The following is a 22,152-nucleotide window of genomic DNA, read 5'->3' as shown; positions in this document are numbered from 1 at the left end:
GTGGGTTTAGTGGTGCCCCCTGCCAAAGATATTTATGTCCTAGTCCCTGGAATCTTGTGAGTGAGACCTTATTTGGAAAAAGGGTATTTGTAGATGTAATGAAGTTAAGGATCTTGAAATTAGATCATCTTGGATTATCTGGGTGGTCCCTAAATCCAATGTCAAGTATCCTTGTAAGAGACATACAGGGAAGACACAGGGAGAAGAGAAGGCCCTGTGAAGACTGAGGCAGAGATTGGAGTAATCTCCAGCCCAGGAACACCTGGGGCCACCAAAAACTGGAGGGGGCAAGGAAGGATCCTCCCCTAGAGCCTGCAGAGGGAGCGTGGCCCTGCTGACACCTTGATTTTGGACCTCTGGACTCCAGAGCTGTGAGGGAATAAATTCTATTGGCTTAAGCCATCAGGTTTGTGCTAATTTCTTACGGCAACCCTTCAAAACTAATATGATAATCATTAGTGGTCAGAAAAAGGAAACTAATAGAATCCCCTTGTTAATTCAGTGGCCCAACGAAAAGTTTAGGCCAGTAAAGTTACAATGGGCAGTTGAATAATTTCTTAAGGCCAATCTTAGTGTCAGTGTACCTGCTGGATGACCTCCCCCAGTTTTAATTATTCCATGTCTTTCAAGGATCTCCTACAGCCTCAGTGAGTACACTGCTAAATAAACCCAGGATTCTTTCTTTGTGGTGCATAAGAAGCCTTAGAAAATATTTCTCATGGATGTAGTAAGAGCTCTAAAATGGGTACAATTTATGATATTAAAGACACTTATGGACTCTCATTGGTCTTTGTCCTGAGTGTCAATAATTTACAAGATGAAATAAAAGAAACATCGTGATGTGGAGAAAGAGACTATACTGGGGCATGTGGGGTTTGGTTGCATGAGGTCCCTTTTAGCCCTGAGATCTCTCTTCTCTCCAATCTTCCTAACTTTTCCTCCCTCTTTCCTATCCATCCATCCCACACAATCTACTGAGTGTCTCAGTATAGGTATATCTTAGGGATATTGCAGGCATTACAGATATAAATAGGAAAATAACCACGGAATCTGATCAGGGTTTTGTGTTCTGGTGAGTATTTCTCACTTTCCTGAAGATTAAAGAATGGTATAAAACAGATTTTTAATCTATTGTTTTATAGATAGCCCCCGCTCCCCCAAATACAAAAGTATATCCAAAGGATGCCAGAGACGGCTTAAGAAAAATGAGTTCCAAACCCCCCCCTAAGTCTTTAGTTCTGGGCTCTAAATGGGGCAGTCCTCACTTGGCTGTACCCTCGGGAAACGGACAGGTTTCCCTAAGTGAATTTTCAGCCTATTCTGTAAGTACCAAAGCCCAGTACTGGCCATCCCAGACGGAATGCTTCTGGACTGTATTATACACAGTTTGCCATCTTCAACAATCTGTGTGGAGCATCACTTAGCCTGTACTGATGACTCCGGTCAGTCCTGTGAGCATCTGCTGCAGAAAAGCACGTGATCCCACTGTCTCGGGGCCTTGAGGTTGTCCTGCATCTTCCCTTTATGTCGGTTCTCAGCTTTCCTTGTCACCAGTGGTCACTGTGTAGGCCTCCAGCTGCTCAGCCAGCATCCTGTCCAGCTCCTTCCTTCCTTTTTTTTTTTGTTTTCTTCAATATACCCCCCCACCCCGCCCAATCTGCAGTGAGTCGGAAACGGGACAACTAAGCCTTTGAAGATCTGTATAAGTAAGTGTCAACTGTGCTTTGAGAGAAGTAAGGAGACTGAAGTACATTAGCTTTCATCCAAGAAGGATGTGAAATGATGGTGTCCAATAGATTCTGGACAGACCTCCACTCAAGAAAGAGGGCACACATGGAATCCTGGGCATGCGGACAAGGTGTAGGCTTGTAGGTTTGTGCAGGTGTGTTTGTTCAAGGAAGGCCTCCCTTCCTCCCTCACCAGAAAGGAGGACATTCAATATGCAAATACAGGCAAGAAGGAGAGATACAAAAGACAGAAGAAAGAAAGCAACAATAAGAGGCCAAAGAGAAAGTAATGGAAGGAAATGAGACAAAAGGTAGAAGAGAGGGAGAACAACAGGACTGCAATAAAGAACAAAATGAGATCAGAGCCTTATTGCTTTTGAGAGCAGAATTTCTTACTTGGTTGGTAAATCACTATCCGTGCTGTCACTCTGGGCAGGAAGCCCGGGTGTGGAACTTTCTGCCACAGAAGCACACTGACCATTTCATGTCACTCAAGCACAGTGATGAAATCACCTGGACCAGGAAATCCAGTTATCCCAGTACTTGTTTCCAAAGAGTAAAATTTACCTGTAGACTATTCCTTTGGAATGAAGGAACTGCAGACCGAGAATGATTTCAGCAGCATAGAACCTGAGGGAAGGAAAATCAAGGCTCAACATGAATGTTTACTAGGAAAAAAAATTCCCCTTTTTATATAGTGAGTGTGCAGCGCTCTGCTAAATGTGCACATGGAATTTTGTTTAATCAGAACAAAAGGAAGATATCATCCGTTCTACACATCCAGCTTCAGCCCTGAGAGAATGAAATGGAGCTGGTATATTTAGCCCTACCCGCATCTAGGGCTTATTCTTATATTGTAAACTATAATGGTCAAACTGTCATTTTTTTTCTTTGCTAATAGAACATTCAAAAACACTAAATGTAATAACAGGGAAATAGTTTTCCCTTTTATTTTAAAATCTACTTGGACCCCTCAGACCTGTCTGCAGGTCATTCCACATAGACCTGACTTCTTCCTGTGTAAGAAGTGCAGCCTGAGAGGAGGAGGAATGCACACAGGCAGACCTCAAGGATCTCACGAGTTCGGTTCCAGACCACCACAATACAGCGAGTCACACGAGTTTTTTTGGTTTCCCAGTGCGTATAAAATTATGTTGACACTACAGTGTCGCCTATGAAGCACGCAATAGTATTATGTCTAAAAAAAATGTACATATCTTAATTAAATACTTGTGAACTATACTTCAGTTAAAAAAATATGGCTAGGGCTTCCCTGGTGGCGCAGTGGTTGAGAGTCTGCCTGCCGATGCAGGGGACACGGGTTCGTGCCCCGGTCCGGGAAGATCCCACATGCCGCGGAGCGGCTGGGCCCGTGAGCCATGGCCACTGAGCCTGCGTGTCTGGAGCCTGTGCTCTGCAACGGGAGAGGCCACAGCAGTGAGAGGCCCGCGTACCGCAAAAAAAAAAAAAAAAAAAATATGGCTAAATGGCGCTAACCATCGTCTGGCAACGCAGAGCTGCCACAAACCTTCCTTTATAAAAAAACAAAGTATCTGCAAAGCACGATAAAGTGAAGTGCAATCAAACGAGATACGCCTGTATTAGAAGCTGGGAGGTGATACCTTGCTCTTCACCTTCAAAGATGACAGACTCAAAGGAGGTGAGTTTACAGGAGGATTAAAGTTAGAGATAAGGGAGAACTTCCTGCAAGTGAGGTCTGCTGGATCTTGGAGAAGAGCGCAGAAACCCCTTCCTGGGACGCAGTGAGGACAGATAGATAGCACGTGTCTGCGATGGCTTTCACGCCTTACACACCTGGAAGGGACCCCGAGCATCCTTTCTAGCAGAAAAATACCCGATGATTTCTGTGCTGCAGGAATCTCATAAAATTATCTCCGGGCACTTGGCCGATGGTTCCTGGAAGCAACGAGATCGGTGGCGTACTACCCACTGGATTCGACAAAACAACCGCCTCAGCCGGGGTTTCTGTAGGAGCTCGTGGAAAAGTGTGTCTCTCAACACAGCTCGATCTGAACCCCTCCGAGTGTTCATTAGGGGTGAGTGAGGTTACTGAGCATACAGCAAGCAAGGCTAGTGTGCACCCACCCTTTTAAGCGGAGCCAGGGGCACAGTTTTCTCGTGTTTGGCCGTCTCAGTGGTTTGATGACTCAGGAAAGAGGGCCTGATGGAGGAAGGGGGCGGGGCTTCTGTGGGATGCAGCTGCAGTCCTACCTAGTAAACCCACCCTGCTCGATTTCCCCAGTGCGTGGAGTGGCTTGATGCCAAAGGAGAACGTATTCTCGAGAGAGAGCAAATGTCTCTTCCTAATTCTCCTGCCCCCAGAGCTGACTATTTGATGCCTTCACACTGAGCTTCCCTTGAAAGGCCTCCACGAAGCCCCATCCAGTGACCGCCTTGCCCATCTGTGCCCCATTTGACTTCTATTCGAGGGGCAGATATTGCTTCTGGGTTCACATGATTTAGAAGCCTGATGAAGTGGGGTGGCTCCTTAAGAAACTAAGTAGTTGATCCTGCGGCAGAGAAATGAAATAAAAGCGACTTGAATTTAAGCTTCACAAGCTGGGAAAACAGTTGCCTCATTGGATGTGTTCCTGGAGTCACCTCACCCTGGGGTTTAGGCCCACACTGAGTGAGAAACAGGAAAAGTGCCACGTGGGGAAAAGCATGGTGTGGGCACAGTGGACCCCAGTCCCTGACAAGACCAGTGGGAACCCCCCCAACCCTACAAGGGCTCTTACGTGGCTCTGCAAAGATCGAACTTGTGGCAGCTCTGGATGTGGTACATTAAGTCTCCTCCGTTGAGATACTCCATCACAAAAAAGAGGTTTTCCTGCGGAAAGACACAACCATCCCAACTGTGAGCTTCTTTAAAATAAGAAAACGAGGATTACTTTTTAAATGGATTTCATTATTTCAGAGGAACCAATTCTGTCTTGAAATCCCTTATAAAAAGGCTGGCAAGACAATTTACCGGATCTGTATAGCATTTCTGAACCCCAAGAAACCTGGGGGATCCAGGAGGAGTATGTGTGATGTTTGCTAGGATGCCTGGATGCTAGCATGCAGCAGATGGGGCACAGCACGAGGGAGGGTCCACCCGGACTTGACCACCCAACAGTGGGATGGTCTTGGGCACTTAATGGGTGTTGGCTGTATACCTACTGAAATTGACAGTGTGTAGATGGTAAAGAGTACAAACCGGGGGCTCTGACTACAGGGGCAGGGCTTGAAAGCGTTCACTCGTTCAACACTCAGTAAGTAGTTCTGAATGTATTCTTCAGGCATGGCCAGAGCAAGAGTGGGCAGGCTCATGCGTGCCTCGTCCATCCAAGATGGAGACAGCCCTGCCTTCAGGGAGCTCACAGTCAAGTCTGGGCTTACTTCCCTCCAGTCCTGACCTCACCTGTTGCAAGTCACAGCTTATAAGCTGTGCTGCTCCTAACAGGACGCCATGCATGTTGTTAGAGCCGCTGCCCCTGAACGGCAGCTGTCAAAGGCAAGGCTGAGTGGTCTTCGGACCGTGGTCGAAGTATCAGAGGTGGCTGATTCCAGGGAGCCTGAGCTCCTCCATGGTGTGAGACAAGAGTTCCTCAATAGGTATATTTATGACCCTTGGAGCACCCTGATTTTGAGAGTCCTCGTGAACCACAGAATTAGTAATCTGCTCAGTTGGCGTGGAGACAGTTGGGACAGACGGGACTCAAGCCAACTGTTAGGATAATGGGCTTTGCCCTTACTCAGACCCGAGTTCAGATTTCCTCTATTTGTGACCTTGAAGTTACTTAAGCTCTCCTGAGCCTCATATTTTTCATCTGCAAAATGGAAGAAGTAATATTCCTACTTCATAGGGTTGTCGTGAGTGGTAAATGAGATGACCTATGTGGAAAGCTAGCTCAGTGTTGGCACTCAGCCTGCACTTCAGAACTGGTGGCTGTTGTCATATTAAACAATTTAAAAGCCAGTCAAAAAAAAACATATCACAAGAACTAAACAAATGGAGAGAGATTCCACGTTCATAAATAGGAGGACAGTATTGCCAAGATGTCACTGCTTCCGAATTTGACCTACAGATTCTCTACAATCCCAGTCAAAATCCCAGTGAGTTACCTGGTGGGTATCGACAAAACTGACTCTAAAGGTTACATGGAGGAGAGGCAAAAGATCCAGGATAGCCAACAACATGTTGAAGAAGAACAAAACTGGAGGAGTGACCTTACCCCACTTCAAGACTTACTATAAAATGACCGTAATCAAGACGGTGGTATTGGTGAAAGACCAGACCAATAGATCAATGGAACAGAACAGAGAGCCCAGAAATAGATTTTCACCTTAATTTCTCTTCCTTTTTCTTGGAGGAAAATATGAAATTCACAAACTTTGGTTATTGAGCACATGACAAAACCTATGTAGTGCTTCCCAGATGATAAAACACATGTTGGTAAGAAGGTGTTATGCTGCAAAATTCTTAAGAGAAATCTTTGTCCAGAAGCAGTGTGTATTGGAAGTAAACTGAAAGGTATAGAGATGAGCCTTCTCTCTGAAACTTCTTCCACAGAGGTCAGCATTATGGCTGGGTTCGTTATGACCTACCATGATGCCCCAAAGAAGTTCACAAAATAGAGGTCAGAGGGCTTCCTCCCGCTTAATTAGTCTCCTGGTTATGCTAATAGAGTTTGGCTAGTTGGGGGCAAATACCTCTGTGTGTCATGGTCCTGACTGCTTTAACGTCTAAATTAATCCCGCCATGCACCGAGGGCTGAAAAGCAGAATGGGTTAGGATTAGCGCTGTTTTGTAGACCAGAGTGTCAAGTGAATCACTTTTTGATTGGTCTTGGTGTTCTGTTTCTGAATCGTGTGTTTCTTTCTCTAAGAAAGATCTCGAGCACCCCTGCTCAGAGAGGAGTATGTATTATTTCTGATTTCGGAAAAGAGTCCAAACAAAGGATTAGAACTCAGTAACCTCTAGGATTTACCCTCCCAGTCCAAGCACTTGGTGAGTTTTTCACTTTGCCTACTTAGGCGGCAAAACATAGCATTTTGTCAAGTAGCTCCATGAAAAGTGTATTTTAAAAGAGGAAGGTTGCCTTACTCAGGGTGTTCCCTCCTGCAGGGAAATGGCTAAGGTTCTTATTAATGAAACAGTAAAACACTGAGCTTATTTCCATCCTGTCCGTGAAGTCAGTTTTACTTGGGGTTTGACAGTACAATGATTACAGCCACTGGAAGAAGTGATTCATTGAGTAACGCTGAAGAACCTCTCGCTAACAAGCAAGCATTTGATACATCATTCAACAATACTTATGTATCTCTCAGCTCTCCAGTTTGCAAATACACCTATGGCATGCATGCCGTTCTGTATGCCACATACATAAAAACAAGAGAGTCAGAGTTAGTTATTGCTTTGCTGTGATTTTCTGGCAACTGAAGGAAATAATCAATGCTGATATTCTGGAGATAGATGGGTATTCAAAGCTCTGTGGCTCTTTTTTTTTTTTCCTTTAAAAAAGGTATTTATTCTTGCAAAGTCATTTAAATATATATACTGAGTACTTTCAAAAATTGAAAGTAGCGAAGGATTCTGTGTGTTTGTGTACAAAGTACTGTATTTTCCAAAGTGTCTACAAATATCTTTCATCACTTGGCTGATAGAATGGTATATTTTCTTCTCCTATGTACTTACAAAAATATGACAGGCCACTTTAGGGGGCCTCTAACATCTAAATTGCTTTGTATTCATTTTCTTTGTAAAATCTCTATATGAAATTTAGCCATGAAAGCGATTTATACTGGTAAAAAGGAGGAAGCAGGTAAAAGCTATATACAGAAATACAAATACTTAGTTTGCCAATCTAAGCGCTGGAAAAAAAATCATCTTTCAGATGACAGATATGTACTAATCCCAGTGGTTTTCAAGGCCAAATCCTTTAAATCATTATGGTCTAAATTCAACCAAGATATTGCCTTTGAACCTCTACCTTTGTGGATCCCACCCTTGTTACTAACACTACCGATGTCCTGAGTCTGGACTAGTGTCATACTGGAGGTGAGTCTCCTTCAGATTGACCACTACCTCCAAGGAGGTTTACATCTTTACTTCTACTTATTGTCCCCCGCCAAGCAAAGGTTTAGTTTGGAATTGCAAATTGTGAGAGCTGCATTCTTGACATCCACAGCTCTGTGGTGGGGATGCATTACAGGCGCTTCCTGTGTAGAGGAAGAGCACAGAGCTGGGGTCCAGGCTGCCCAAGCCAGGAGCTTACAGAACCAGCCAGGGCTCCATGTGGGGACGGAGCTTGCACCTGGATGGCACACCTGCAGGGCACCTGGACACGGGCTCACCCAAACCCCCTGCTGCTACATGCACACAGCCTGCGTCAGTGTGGTCACTGACACTCCATGTGTTAGGTATGCATGTAATTTAGAAGACTGGAGCCACTCCAAATCTGGAGTACTTGATCTATTCCTTCCTTGTTTAGTGAGCTATAAGCTAAAACACCCTAGAAAACAGGTTTATTTCCTTTTTCATAAACAATAAGCCATCAGACTTGAGGACACGGGGAGGGGGAAGGGTAAGCTGGGACGAAGTGAGAGAGTGGCATGGACATATATTTACTACCAAATATAAAATAGATCGCTAGTGGGAAGCAGCCGCATAGCGCAGGGAGATCAGCTCGGTGCTTTGTGACCACCTAGAGGGGTGGGATAGGGAGGGTGGGAGGGAGACGCAAGAGGGAGGGGCTATGGGGATATATGTGTGCATATAGCTGATTCACTTTGTTATACAGCAGAAACTAAAAGCCATCAAAAAAAAAAACCGAACAGATAATCACATGTATACTTTTGATATCTAAGCGTTGCATGTGTATGTGTGTGAAGGAGGGAGGGAGGAAAGGCTCTCTGCAGACCAGCAAACTCATTCATTACGGCCTGTTTATATTTCTACTGTAAGTCTAATTAGTAAAACTCTGCCTTTGATAGATTCATTAGTACCTGTCAGAAATAATGTGCCTGAGCTTCTAGAGGTTGGCACCTGCACCGGGAACTTGGGCTCAGTTGGTATTTTCTGGTTTAACTGTCCCACGGGGTCATCTTGCATTAACTAGCAAATTATTTTCTTCCATAACGGAAGTACAAACAGTGATCCATTTCACGAATTTTAAAATTGTTTTCCCTGATACGACTGGGTCTCTACTAAGAGGCAATAGAGCAGTTAGGCTGGTGGACTTTGCTACCAAACTGCCCAAGGGTGAATCCTGGTTCCCTTGCCTGACAGTTGTTTGACCTGTGGTGCCTTTGACCCCTGTAGGGGCCACCTCGATTTCCTTGTCTGTAAAATGGGGATAATAATAGTCTCTACTTCAGAAGGTTGATATGAAGATTAAATGAGTTAAAATACGCAACGTGCCTAGAACATGGACTGGCACATAGTAAATGCTTTATAAACATCAGCTGTTATTATATTTATGACCACAGTTATTGTATACAATATACACACAATGCATGTTGAGAAATATATATTCCCAAACACAGAGGGGTCCCTGGAACAGACTAGGTTTTAACATAAAAGGCAAGTTTTAAGGAATACGGTTTCGATGTGAAAATGACCCTACTCTGCTGAAGATTTTAAAGTTACTAAATTGTCACTACGACAAAGAGAAAAAGATACACAAGAAAGACGAAATACTCAAAAAATCCTACCTCTGGGTGCCTTGAATGATATAACTAGAAACGACTCTTTTCTTCTTATAATGCTTTTGTGTATTTTCCAATTTTTAAAGTATGTTTTGGTGTAATTACTTTTATAATTAGGGAAAACGTGAAAGAATTTTTCCTTAAGAATTTATAAGTGAGTGAGTTTTCTATCACTGGATGTTTGTATGGTGTAGATTCTCAATATGTGCCATGGGGGTTTGCTATCTGGCATGGAAATATCGATTCAGTGTCTGATGTAAAGTAAGATGCTATCTTTTTTAGTTCACCGAAGTTGAAACTGGCAGGCTTAAGTATTATGAAGCAAGCATGACCAGGTACAGGGGAGTAGGATCATGTGATAAAATACTTTCAAAATCACTTTTAATCACAATAATACAAACAGAGTAATTCTTTTTAAAAAGAATAACAAAAATCTAAAAACGGAAGCATCATTAAAGTAAAATTTTACATTTACAATATGAAAGATGATTAATACAAGGTTAAAGTGATAGATTTAACAAAATCAGTGGTGTGATTCTCACAGGGCTGTGTTTGCATATATGAATGTCTTAGAGAAATTAAAAGCCCTAGGGCTGTCAAAATATCAGTGTTTAAAACATGAGATCATTCTTTAGAAGGACATTTTGTGAATGGATATTCTAGTAAAGGGGAAATGTAAAGAGGACTCAGTTATTCTAATAAGATGTAGCTTCTACCCTGATTTCTCCTTAATATGATTACGTTTGCTTTTAATAAGAGAATGAAAATAAAGAACATGGAAAATTATTTAGTAACGATGACTATTCAGTATAGCTAGTCAAGTACTGAACCAATAAGGGAACTGTTGCCAAATGTGCATACATTATTGGATAAGTGAGAACTCTGTAGCATTAAAGATTTTATAATTTTATCAAACCTATAACAATGAATTTTGAAAATACATGGAGAACTTAGTAAATATCATGCACATGAGATCAGGAATATAGATTCCCTCTCCAGAAAAAATAAGAAACGGAGGAAAAGAATAATTATAGTCATTTTTTTCAGGTTTTTCCCCCAAGGCTAGTAAATTAATAAATTTTATACGAGAAGATTTGCATGTCTGAGGAAATAAAATTAGAATACCAATATTTATTAAAAATATCCAAGTATACCAGTATCCTTTTCAGAGTATCATGTGTTAAGCATATGTAATAAATGCTGTAACATCCAAGATGGCAGTATTGATATAACAATATGGAAACCGGAGAGTACACGTCAACTCAACTTCGGGGTGTGTCCTATTTTAGCCAGTGGAAAGTGAGGGAAGGTGTGCCCTGAAGGATGAAGGCGAGTTGGTCCATATCTAAAATTAAAGGAAATAATCCACATCAAGTATTTAGCCCTGTGCCTGACATAGAGTAAGAACTCCATACATAATAACCTTTATTATGTGTATTATTATTTTGTTAGAACAAGTTAAATATGTTCTATATTCCAATATGTTCTCTCTCTATATATATCTTGAGAAATATACCTTCATAATGACCAAGAAGGTATGTGATGAATTTAGAATTCTTCCCAATCTTGTACTAGTGAAGTTGCTGAATGGGGAAAACATCCTACCCCCTCCAGCCCCTAGCCTCCAGAACAGGGAAATGCACACGTTTTGAGCTATTGGGGCATGGAATTCTGGGGTCCTAGAGATGGGATGGGGATGAGGGATGAGGGGCCATGGTGCCTTGCTCCATGGGGGAGATGCTTGGTTCTAAGGTTGAGGACATGCAGTAGATAACTGTCCAATTAAATGAGTTGGATTTGGTGTCTAGGTACCTTGAAATCTCAACTTTACTAAGTTTTGGATTGACAGTATGATCTAGAAAAGAGACTAGACTGTGATCAGCTAGGCTGATCACGATTGGATCTCAGTTTCCTTAGCTGCAGAATGAGAGTATCTGATGTGATAACCTCTACAACCCCTTCCTGCTCTTAAAATTTTCATATAGTCTGTTATTACAATAGAAAAAAAAAGTATAACAAATCAAATTAGTAGCTATAAGCAACCAAGATGTCTCTCAATAGGTGAGGGATAAATTATAGTACATCCAGACAATGGAATAGTATTCAGTAATAAAAAAATGAACTATTAAGCCATGAAAAGACATGGAGGAATCCCAAATGCATGTCGCTTAGTGAAAGAAGCCAATGAGAAGGCTATATACACTGTGTGATTTTTAACTATATGACATGGAAAAGGCCAAACTATGGAGACAGAAGGAAATCAGTGGTTGCCACGGGCTGGGGGGTAGGGGGTGGGAGGGATGAACAGGTAGAGCACAGAGGATTTTTAGGACAGTGAAACTGTTCTGTATGATGCTGTAATGGTGAATGCATGTCAGACATTTGTCAAAACACATAGAATGTTCAATATAAAACCCCTGATATAAACTATGGACTTTAGGTAATAATAGTATATAAATATGATGCATCAGTTATAACAAACACACTAGACTAAAGCAAGATGTTAATGGGGATTCCCTGGTGGTCCAGCGGTTAGGACTCCATGCTCTCACTGCCGAGGGCCAGGGTTCAATCCCTGGTCCGGGAACTAGGCTCCCACAAGCTGCACTGCGTGGCCAAAAATAAATAAATAAAGTGTTAAAAATAGGGGAATGTGCGAGGTGTGGAGAGAGGAAGGGGATGCATGAGAAGTCTCTGTACTTCCCACTCAGTTTTTCTGTGAACCTAAATCTGCTCTAAAAAGTAGTCTATTAAAAAAAAAACCCCAAAAAACAAAAAAACGCTAGTAGCTATAGACCAGCTAATGCATTAAAATACAAATGTACAAGAAGAAAAACCTTCTTTAGAGTTTTCCTCATGTGGAGTTCATAAAAAATTAATAAAATAATGGCTGAAGAAGATGGAGACTATTAAGTTCTACTAAATTCTAATGTTTATTCACCCTATCAAGGTAGAAATTACACAAAGAAGGTAGCACTGCAGTTTCTATTTAAAATCTGAAAAATATGACTTCTAAAAACATCTTTATTTTGGTTGATAGTGTCCACTTAAAATATGTGTAACTGCTCTTCTAGAAATATTTTTTTTCATAGTTTCTTGGAGAATTACTGTTATTTTTTTTATCCTATTAAACACGTAGGATTTAAGAGCTCATTCACATTCTGGATAAATACAAATCATTATAAAATGGTGGTAGAAGTTACACAGTAAGTTTTATGTCAACTTACTTGTGTTGAAGATTGTTTTCACTTTGCCAGTTTTCCGTCCCTGGGAAATTTTCATCACGTACTTTGTCTCCAAACTCTGGCTCTTAGATGGTCACTCGCAATTTGTGCTTCTGTGTGTTACTCAGCCTTTACTGGAGCCCCTACTGCGGATGTGTCAAGCCCTTTCTTCTGTCTCCATGGTCCCGTTCCTGTCCCTCTCATTTCCAGCCTGGAGACACTTCCTACTTTATTTATTGCGGTGATCACCACCACGGTGAGGCCTCCCGGATTTCCTCCTCTTCTTAGTCTCTCTCCCCCGCCTCTTCCTCACACGTCCTCTCTCAGAAGTGACCCCTCTCCTTGTGTTTGCTGTATCCTAACCCCTTCCTCTTCCAGAATCTTCCACCACGAATTCCTCCCTTTTTGGAGCATTCTCCATTACTCATAACCCTTGAACCCTGTGATCATAACAAGCCTCCACCTTCAGAAACACACTTTCTGAAAGACTGCCGTGTAACCGCCAAGTTCACCCACCCGCCAGCTACCCGTCACCTGACATATGTCCTCAGCCTCCCAGTAGGATGCTTCCTTCTGTTCCCCCTAAATGACAGTCAACAGGTGGGCTCCTCACCAGCCTGACCCCATGGGCCCCTCCTTCCTGACATCCTTCTCTCTCCTGGCTTCCAGTGACCCTACTCGCCTGGTCCTCCCCTCACCTCCCTGAGGGATCTGCGCTGTCACTTTCCCTCTTCTTTCCCCTCCTCCTTACAAGGGGGCTTCGCTTTGGTTTGGTCCTTGAACCACTTCCGTGGGTTTATCCCAACTCTCATGTATTCCCCCAGTGTCAACTACTGCCTGTTTGCAGAGTCCTGCATTTATCCTTTCCTTGAGGTGTGTGCCGTGTCCCCTCCAACGCACGTGGTCTTTGGCGGAATAGGGGGATGCACCTCCGGGTGCCCTGTTGTAAGAACGCTGGGAATGACACGTATTAGGCTGCCGTTTGCTATTGATCGTGTATTTTCTCTAAGACTGTCAGCTGAGAAAAGGACACATGAGTGACCTAAGTTTTAATGTGGAGAGATGAGAGGTAGATAAGAATGATTTTGAGGTCAAGGTAGAGAGTCCACAGGCTGCTAGGGGCATAAGATCAAGGGGACTTGGGTCGAGGGGGAGATAATGAACTTGAAGGGCACAGAGGGGTGGAAGAGTGGACACCAAGGGTGGACGTCCTCTCCTCTCGGCCAGCCTTTCTGGAACCTGAGGATGCTGGCAGACGTGCCACAGTCAGCCAATGTAATTTACCAGAAGACCATTTCTTTTTATTTTTCTTCCCCTACAGCTCCCTACCCCAAGAACATTGTCTAGAATGCTGTGGGATAATTTTTTAAAAAGAGAGAAAACATGCTTCTTGATATCAAGGGAAAATACTATTTAAATGGAGAAACCAAATAAATGCATCTGAAAGCAGTCACAGAAAGGGGCAAACCACAGGAACAAAACCACCCTTCTAGGTCTTGTCAGCTGAGACGCCTGAGGAGGTGAAAGATAATGGTCACTAAGTAGGATTTGGTGAATCTGAAAGATATTTAGGGGGGAGATCCTCTTTGACCCTTCAAAGGAGGGCGAGTAGCTTCGCAGACAAGAGAGGTTACTTTCCAGGATACCCTTGAAGGAGATGCAAAATGTCCGTGTTTCGAGGGAAGCTGGTGTTCTGTGGCTTTGGGAGAACAGCTGATGGAGGAACAGACGAACAGTGTGGGCATACGAGCCTTGAAGAAACAAACCACATAAAGGTGAGAAAATATCTGTGAGCTTAAAAGCAGGTGTGCGGAAAGGGCACGGCATTTCAGACGCAGCAGGCAACACGTGTAGTCACAGAATTCCTGCATGCTTGTTCATTGATTGCCTATTACCACCAGTGTCTTGTGAGGGTGTGTGTATGAGGCAAGCTTTTTGAGTACAACAGGAATTTACCATGTGTCTACTGTAAATTGACTCTTTTTGGTACGTTTACTGTGAATCTAACATCTGCTGAATCATACTTTAGTTGCACAGAAAGGACATCTGAAGCACATCAAAGTGATGTGCCATTTCTGAAATAACAGTTTTCAAGCAATCTTCGTATCAGAAAACTGCCAGAGTCCTGTAAAGAGAAGACTTCTCCGTTACTTACAAATGGGGACAACACAAAAAGTTAATTCTTGTCTTAGTTCATGGATAAGTGTTTTTGAGGATGTGGGTTTTCTTTTCCTTGTTAAAATTGTGATAGTTGCTAGCGCTCCTAACGCAGCTGGAGGGTTTGTGGATTAAAGTGTTGTTTGAAAGCTTCAGACGAGGTAGTTTCTGAATAGAATGCTTGACCTGAAAAACCTTCTGGCAATCTCAGATGGATTTTACCTTCAAACTATGGGAATTCCAGAATGACACACTTTTAAAAAAACTGCCATACTGAAGTCATTTTTCTTCTATTTCAAATAATAATAACTTGCAGTTCATATGGCACTTTCTCCATGAAGGATTCAAACTTCTCTGCAAATGCTATTTTCTTTTTTGAACGTTATCCCTTTGGAGGCTAAAAGGGGACAACCGAGGTTACAAAGAAAGGTTCGGTGACTTGTTGAAAGTCACGTGAAGCGTCAGGCGTCAACTCCTGCTCTGAAATCATGAGCAGAGGAGTGACCATGGTGAGGCCACCCTGGAAGTTAAGCCTCATGTGTTCTATAAAGGGAAAGTGAAACTCAGTTTTCTTTTTCATAAAAGAGATGTTGCACACTAATGCTGACAAAGGAGCATCACCTGGTTCAGACACGGCGTGTGGAAGTCGAGGGCAGTGGTGTAAATACATGAATTAACACTAACACCCTCACTCCTGACGTTCGGAAGCCTCCAAAACCTTTGGGCCTTCGCTCACATTCAGCCTCGGGGGAGAGACCGGGAGATGTCTCCATATGATCTAAAACGTCTTGTAGGTGTGAAATTTTAAGGCTACTGAAACTATCTGAGCACAGATGGGCCTTTCAGGATTCAAAGGAGACAGATGAATGCAGACCACAGTCCACTTTTCACTTCTAAGGAAAAATTAGTTCCTTAAAAAAAAAACCCAAAGAAGTGTTAGATGTATCTTTTCCTTTTTTTTTTTTTTTTAAAGAGATAATAGTCCCCCAATGGAGTCACTTGTGTTAAGCCCACATGGCCAAACTGAGACTTAATACCTAACCTACTTGCAGTTCCAACCTTCCCCAGCAATGTAATCTTAACCGGTCAGTCTGGAGCTTTCTGGTCAGTGCAAGACACGTAATGCCCCTGATAGAAGCCCTTCTTCCCTAAGGGAAGGTGATCTTGCCTGAAAGAGTCTGCTCTTTCCTTGTCCCTCCCCCATTTCTGCCGATAAAGTCTTCATTTCATGCAGCTCCTCAGAGCTCCCTGTTAGTTGCTAGATGGGATGCTGCCCGATTCGTTAGCCACTGAATAAAGCCAATTAGAATTCTAAATTTACTCAGTTCAGTTTTGTGTCTTAACAGATTTAGTGATGGTGACGGGATCCGAAGGAAACATCTGATGGCTCTGAGGACAACAGGAGACACAGGGAGGAATACTTGGAGTGCATCATCTTTCCTGCCGCTTCAAGGGCCGTGGGTAAGTTCCCCTCGGTTTTGAGCTCTGCTCTTTGCGTTGGGCTCCTGATCTAATTTAATTGGCTATCCAGTCCCCCATTTGATTGGAACCACTAGTTCCATGCTGGGAGCTGCTGGTGGTTTAGTCTGCAGTTCCCCATCTGTTTGGAATCCTCCTCCAGATTCCATGCTAGGAGCTGCTGGTGGCAGCTGTGGTTCCCCATTCTTTGGGGTTTGCTGGTTCAGTCCTTCGCCCAGTCCCTGGTTCCATGTTGGGAATTGTTGGTGTGCAAGGTCTTTGCCTTGGCCGGGCTGCAGTGATATCTCTTGGTTACTGCTGGTGTGTTAAGGTGCGTGTTTGTTTGTCTTGTGTAGATAAAGGCTATTGTTGATGGGAACTTCAGAAGCAAGAAAAGCCACAAAATTGGTGGCCATGGATCGAGCATTTAAACTGTCAGAATGCTCACCACCTAACACAGAGACTCCTGTGTTAGGACAAGTTGGTCATGGAATGGGTTAGAGTGACACTAGGTCAGCTGCCAACCTCAAAATTTCCATGCAATGAGGCACACTATAAAAAAACCACACAACCTCCAACCCCGTGGCATATCCCTTAGTTATTCACCTGGCTCCGAGAGACCCAAAGGCTTAGCCCAAAAAAATGAGACCTTTAAATTCTAAAGAGTTAAGTGTGCCACATACTTGTTTTATATCTAAGAACTATAATTCTAGAAGCTGCAGATATCTATAAAAATGGCAAAAATCTTACTAAAAATAACTTAGGATTGTTGTTTGGGGTTCTGAGAACTTAGCCTGGTAACTGTCACGATGGGGACTCCAAAATCCGGCTGGACAGAAACGTGGTTGAACTACCTTTGTGGCTAAGGGTCCTACCAAACGCTGCCGGCCCTTGGAGAGATTGCAACGGCCATTATGAGGAAAGTTCCAATTAGTTGAGATCATCTGAGAAGTGCCCTTGAAAGGAAGGGCTCCCAAATCAAACAAACAGAATGGGGATACGTATTTTAACTGGCATGCAGAAGCCTTCAAAAGCCTTCAAGATGCCAAAATAGCTTCATTGAAAAATTTGTGCAAAAGGCTAATGAAAAATTAAAGGCACAAGAGGTACCTAAAATAGATGGTAAAATGAATGTTATATAACCTTTACTGCTCGTCTCTGTCCTCCTTTATTTGAATACTCATTCTAGTAATCCGGTCTAAATTGTCTTTCTACTCTAAAGAGGCAACAGGACCATAAAATCCACCAAGTTAGTGGCTTTACAGACAGCCCCATATCTACCCTTAAAGGAGGGCCCCCAAAGGGCGCTTCCCAGGATGGTTGAGACCCTGGGGGATTTTTCTGGTAAACTGCTACATTATTCCCTTAAGCAGCTAAGGCAAACTAAAATTAAAATGAATGAAAAACAATTACCAAGTTATGGTAGATACCAGAGCTATACTGTCTACATTAACCCCCACGCAGAGCCTGCAGATGTGATCCCACGAAAACTGGCAGAAGCCAGCTAAGGTGAGGGTCAGCTCCCCTGGATCTCTTGTAGAACATGATAAAGAGAGGAAAATATAATAACTTTTGTATCCCCTTTGGGGACATCAAGTACAAGGGGCTGTTCAATACTGCAAGAAATATCTGCTGTTTGTCCCGATTGAAAACTGGCAAGATATTTATAAGGATTTCTTTAAAAAGTAGCTCAGTGGTAAGAAGTTGGTCAGAAATTGGAAGCTCATAGGAATTTTTTTTTTTTAGGCCTCTTCCCCTAAGCCAAAATAAAACTATGTACACCCCAGAGGGAAAGAAAAACCTTCTAAAGCCTTTGTGAAAGGATTTACTAAAACATTCCAAAGGCAAACAGCTCTAAATCCAGAACATAGAGATCTTTTGATTTCCATCTTAGTTAGAAATCTTCTCCCTGATATAAAAGAAAAAAAAAGCGAATTAAGGATAATTTAGTTGGATGGGGTGGATCAATTTATGATGTCATTTAGGCTGCAACCCAATTCTTTGAGGAATTGAGAGCTACTGTCATGATCTTAAAAATTTTGCAAAACTAGAAATTCAGCTCTAGAGTCAGTTCAAAAATCCAACTATTCCTATCACCAATCCCACAATCTCCCCTATTTATCTCAAAAGGCGTGTATGTATTGTAAAAATTCTGGCCTTAGGAAACCAAAGTCCTTCTTGGAGGAACTTACATTCTATCCCTGTGCCTCTGAGATGTAAACGTTATATAAACTTTAGGGAGGTACTTCGTATCAGAAGGAAAACGAAAGGGGGAAGGTCATTTGAAACTTAGGTGAACAAAAAATCTTATAAGTGTCTTCCCCACAAACATTAGTGAAAAAGCTTTAGCTGTCTGAGCGGGTAACCTTAACGTATTCCCTCCACCAGGTAAACAACTTAGATTCAGCTGCTTTTATAAGTAGTGAATTTTGTATTATTATAGCTGATTCATGGTAGTAATTTTAAAATGAAAGCTGTAAGGTCTCTGTTTGCACCTCTCTGTATGTTTATGTGTCTGTGTATATGTGTTGTATGTGTATGGTATTACGAAAATTGTAAAAAAAAAAAAAAAAAAAGCTCAATTTAATTGGTTTGAAGAAAATTAAGCACTTATATGAATTAAGTATTCCTAAAACTCCCAGAAATATACCTGCATCCCTCGGTGATATTGCAGGTTGAGTTCCAGGCCCTCACAATAAGGCTAATATCATAATATAGCAAGTCACACAAATTTTTTGATTTCCTAGTGCATATAAAGGTTATGTTTATACTGTAGGCTATTAAGTGTGCAATAGCATTATGCCTTAAAAAATACATATATATACCTTAATTAAAAATACTTTATTGCTAAAAATTGCTAATCATCATCTGAGCATTCATCAAGTCATAATCTTTTTGCTGGTGGAGGGTCTTACCTCAGTGTTGGTGACTGCTGACTAATCAGAGTGGTGGTTGCTGAAGGTGGGTGTAACTATGGTAATTTCTTAAGACAACAATGAGGTTTGCTCTATTGATAGACTCCTCCTTTCATGAATGATTTCTCCACAGCAGGCAATGCTGTTTGATAGCATTTTACCCATAGAACTTTCAGAACTGGAGTCAGTTCTTTCAAACCCTGCCACTGCTCTATCAGCTAAGTTTATATAACAATCTTCACAGCATCTTTACCAGAGGTAGATTCTTAGCCAAGAAACCACTTTCTTTGCTCATCCATAGAAGTAACTCCTCATCCATTAAAATTTGATCATGGGATTGCATCAATTCAGTCACATCTTCGGCCTCCACTTCTAATTCTAGTTCTCCTGCTGTTTCCACCACATCTGCAGTTACTGCCTCCACTGAAGGCTGGGATGCCTAAAAGCCATCCATGAGGGTTGGAATCAGATTCTTTTAAACTCCTGTTAATGTTGATATTTTGATTTCTTCCCGTGAATCACGGATGTTCTTAACGGCATCTAGAATGGTGAATTCTTTCCACAAGGTTTTCGATTTACTTTGCCCATATCCATCAGAGGAATCACCATTTATGGCAGATTTAATCTTATAAAATGTATTTCTTAAATAATAAGACTTGGAAGTTGAATTCACACCTTGATCTATGGGCTGCAGAATGGATGCTGTGCTAGCAAGCATGGAAACAATAGTAATCTCATTTTATATCTCGATCAGGGCTCTTGGGTGACCAGGCGCATTGCAAAGAGCAGTAATATTTTGAAAGGAACCCCCCTTTTTTTTTTTCTGAGCAGTAGATCTCAACAGTGAACTTAAAATATTCAGTAAACCATGTTGTAAACAGATGTACTGTCATCCAGCCTCCGTTGTTCCATTTATAGAGCCAGGCAGGGTAGATTTAGCATAATTCTTAAGGGCCCTAGGATTTTTGGAATGGTAAATGAGCACTGGCTTCAACTTAAAGTCACAGCTGCATTTGCCCCTAACAAGAGAGTCAGTCGGCCCTTTGAAGCCAGGCACCGACTTCTCTCTAGCTATGGAAAACCTAGATGGCATCTTCTTCCATTATAAGGCTCTTATCATCTACATTGAAAATTTGTTGTTAGTGGAGACACGTTGGTTAATTATCTTCGCTAAATCCTGTAGATAAGCAGCCCCTGCTGCTTCAGCTTGCACTTTTATGTTATGTATATGGCTTCTTTCCTTAAACCTCATGAACCAACCTCTGCTAGCTTCAGACTTCTCTTCTGCAGTTTCCTCACCTCTCTCAGCCTTCAGAGTTGGAGAGAGTAGGGCCTTGCTCTGGGTTAGGCTTTGGCTTAAGGGAATATGTGGCTGATTTGAGTTATCCAGACTATCCGCAATAAGACTGTATCATTTTCTTATCATTCCTGTGTTCACTGGATTAGCACTTTTAATTTCCTTCAAGAATTTTTCCTTTGCATTTACACCTTGGCTAATGGTTGGTGCAAGAGGCCTACCTTTCGACTTATCTTAGGTTTCAACATGCCTTCCTCACTAAGCCTAATAATTTCTAGCTTTTGATTTAAAGTGAGAGATATGTGACTCTTCCTTTCACTAAACACTTAGAGGCCACTGTAGGGTTATTAACTGGCCTTACTTTCAATATTGTGTCTCAGGGACTAGGGGGGAACCCAAAGAGAGGGAGAGAAACGGCTGGTCAGTGGAGCAGTCAGAACACACGTAGCATCTGCCAGTTAAGTTTGCTGTCTTACATGGACATAGTTCATGGTGCAACAAAGCATTTACAGTAGTAACATCAAAGATCACTAAGCACAGACCACCATAACAAATGTAACATTAAAAAGTTTGAAATATTGCAAGAATTAACAAAATGTGACACAGACATGAAGTGAGAAAACACCGTTGGAAAAATGGCACCGGCACACTTGCTCAATGCAGGGTTGCCATAAAGCTTTGATTTATAAAAAATGCAGTATTTGTGAAGTATAATAAAGCAAGGTATGCCGGTAATAGAAACTAACCCAAATGCTTCTCAAATTCACATGGTCTGAGATAATCCTTGGTAAACAAAAGTTAGTTGAAGTTCGTTGGATTTTAATTAAAATGTGTCTTAAGAATTATTAGCATTGAAAATAATGCAGATGTACAACTTTAATTGTTTTACTGCTCAAATTAGTTCATGTTATTTCTGTTACAAAGTTTTCAGCAAGAAAAGTAGCTCGGGGGTGATGGTTGACTTTGTCTAATGACTCACAAAGCTTCTGTGGGTAGTCTAAACATAATTATTGAGAACAAGTGAATTAAATAGATGTAAATGGGATAAAAGGTTTTAGGTAACTTTTAAAATAGTTTCCTCAAAACTTTGTGGTAACCTGAAACAAAGTTTTGCTAAGTTAAATTAAATGACAGATAGGCATTAAATATCTAGATAATTTCCAAATAAGATAAAATATTGAAACACCAGTTACTGAACACGGGTTTATCTACTTTTGGCTTCCTACAGAGCAACTAAAGATATTTGGGTCTATTAGCAAATTTTTTTTTGTGCCACACTGAAATATTTACTATCAGAGAGCATGTTTCAAGAAATTTTAAAAACTATATTAAGCCACAGAATGCTAACGTAAAAGACAGTTTACAGTTGTTTACTTCTTTATTTTCACTAAAATTAAGTATTTTTAGGGTTAAACATTCTAATATATATAATTAAAGCTATTGGAAATAATAAGGTGGATATCTCTGTATGCAAGGAAAGTAGGATGTGTGATTTTGACGAAGGTATGAGGAATAGAGATGTATTTTTGTTGAGAAAAAAAGTAATTTTGTTCTAAATGGAAACTTGTTAATATTTGTTTATTTCAGAATGGGAAAAAGGGAAAACAGGAAAAAACTGTAGAGAGTTGTGGGAAAAAGAATCTTGGGAACTAAATTTTATG

The 22,152-nt window shown here is 41.7% G+C and overlaps 1 protein-coding gene across 3 annotated transcripts in view; it reads right to left on the bottom strand.

The window, feature by feature from the left end:
- PRKCQ (protein kinase C theta) overlaps positions 1-22,152 on the bottom strand; it is a gene marked incomplete at both ends in the record, with an annotated part of 102,823 nt that overhangs the window by 29,935 nt on the left and 50,736 nt on the right. For all 3 annotated transcript variants that reach the window (XM_079699308.1, XM_079699309.1, XM_079699310.1), the window contains 2 exons: positions 2,295-2,357; positions 4,487-4,578. In XM_079699308.1, coding sequence (XP_079555434.1) covers positions 2,295-2,357; positions 4,487-4,578 — 155 coding nt within the window. The remainder of the gene's footprint in view (positions 1-2,294; positions 2,358-4,486; positions 4,579-22,152) is intronic.

Source organism: Hyperoodon ampullatus (assembly GCF_949752795.1).
Source record: "Hyperoodon ampullatus genome assembly, chromosome: 3".
NCBI classification, from domain to species: Eukaryota; Metazoa; Chordata; class Mammalia; order Artiodactyla; family Ziphiidae; genus Hyperoodon; species Hyperoodon ampullatus.
The sequence above is the reverse complement of the archived record's forward strand: the minus strand, read 5'-3'. Positions and strand labels throughout refer to the sequence as shown.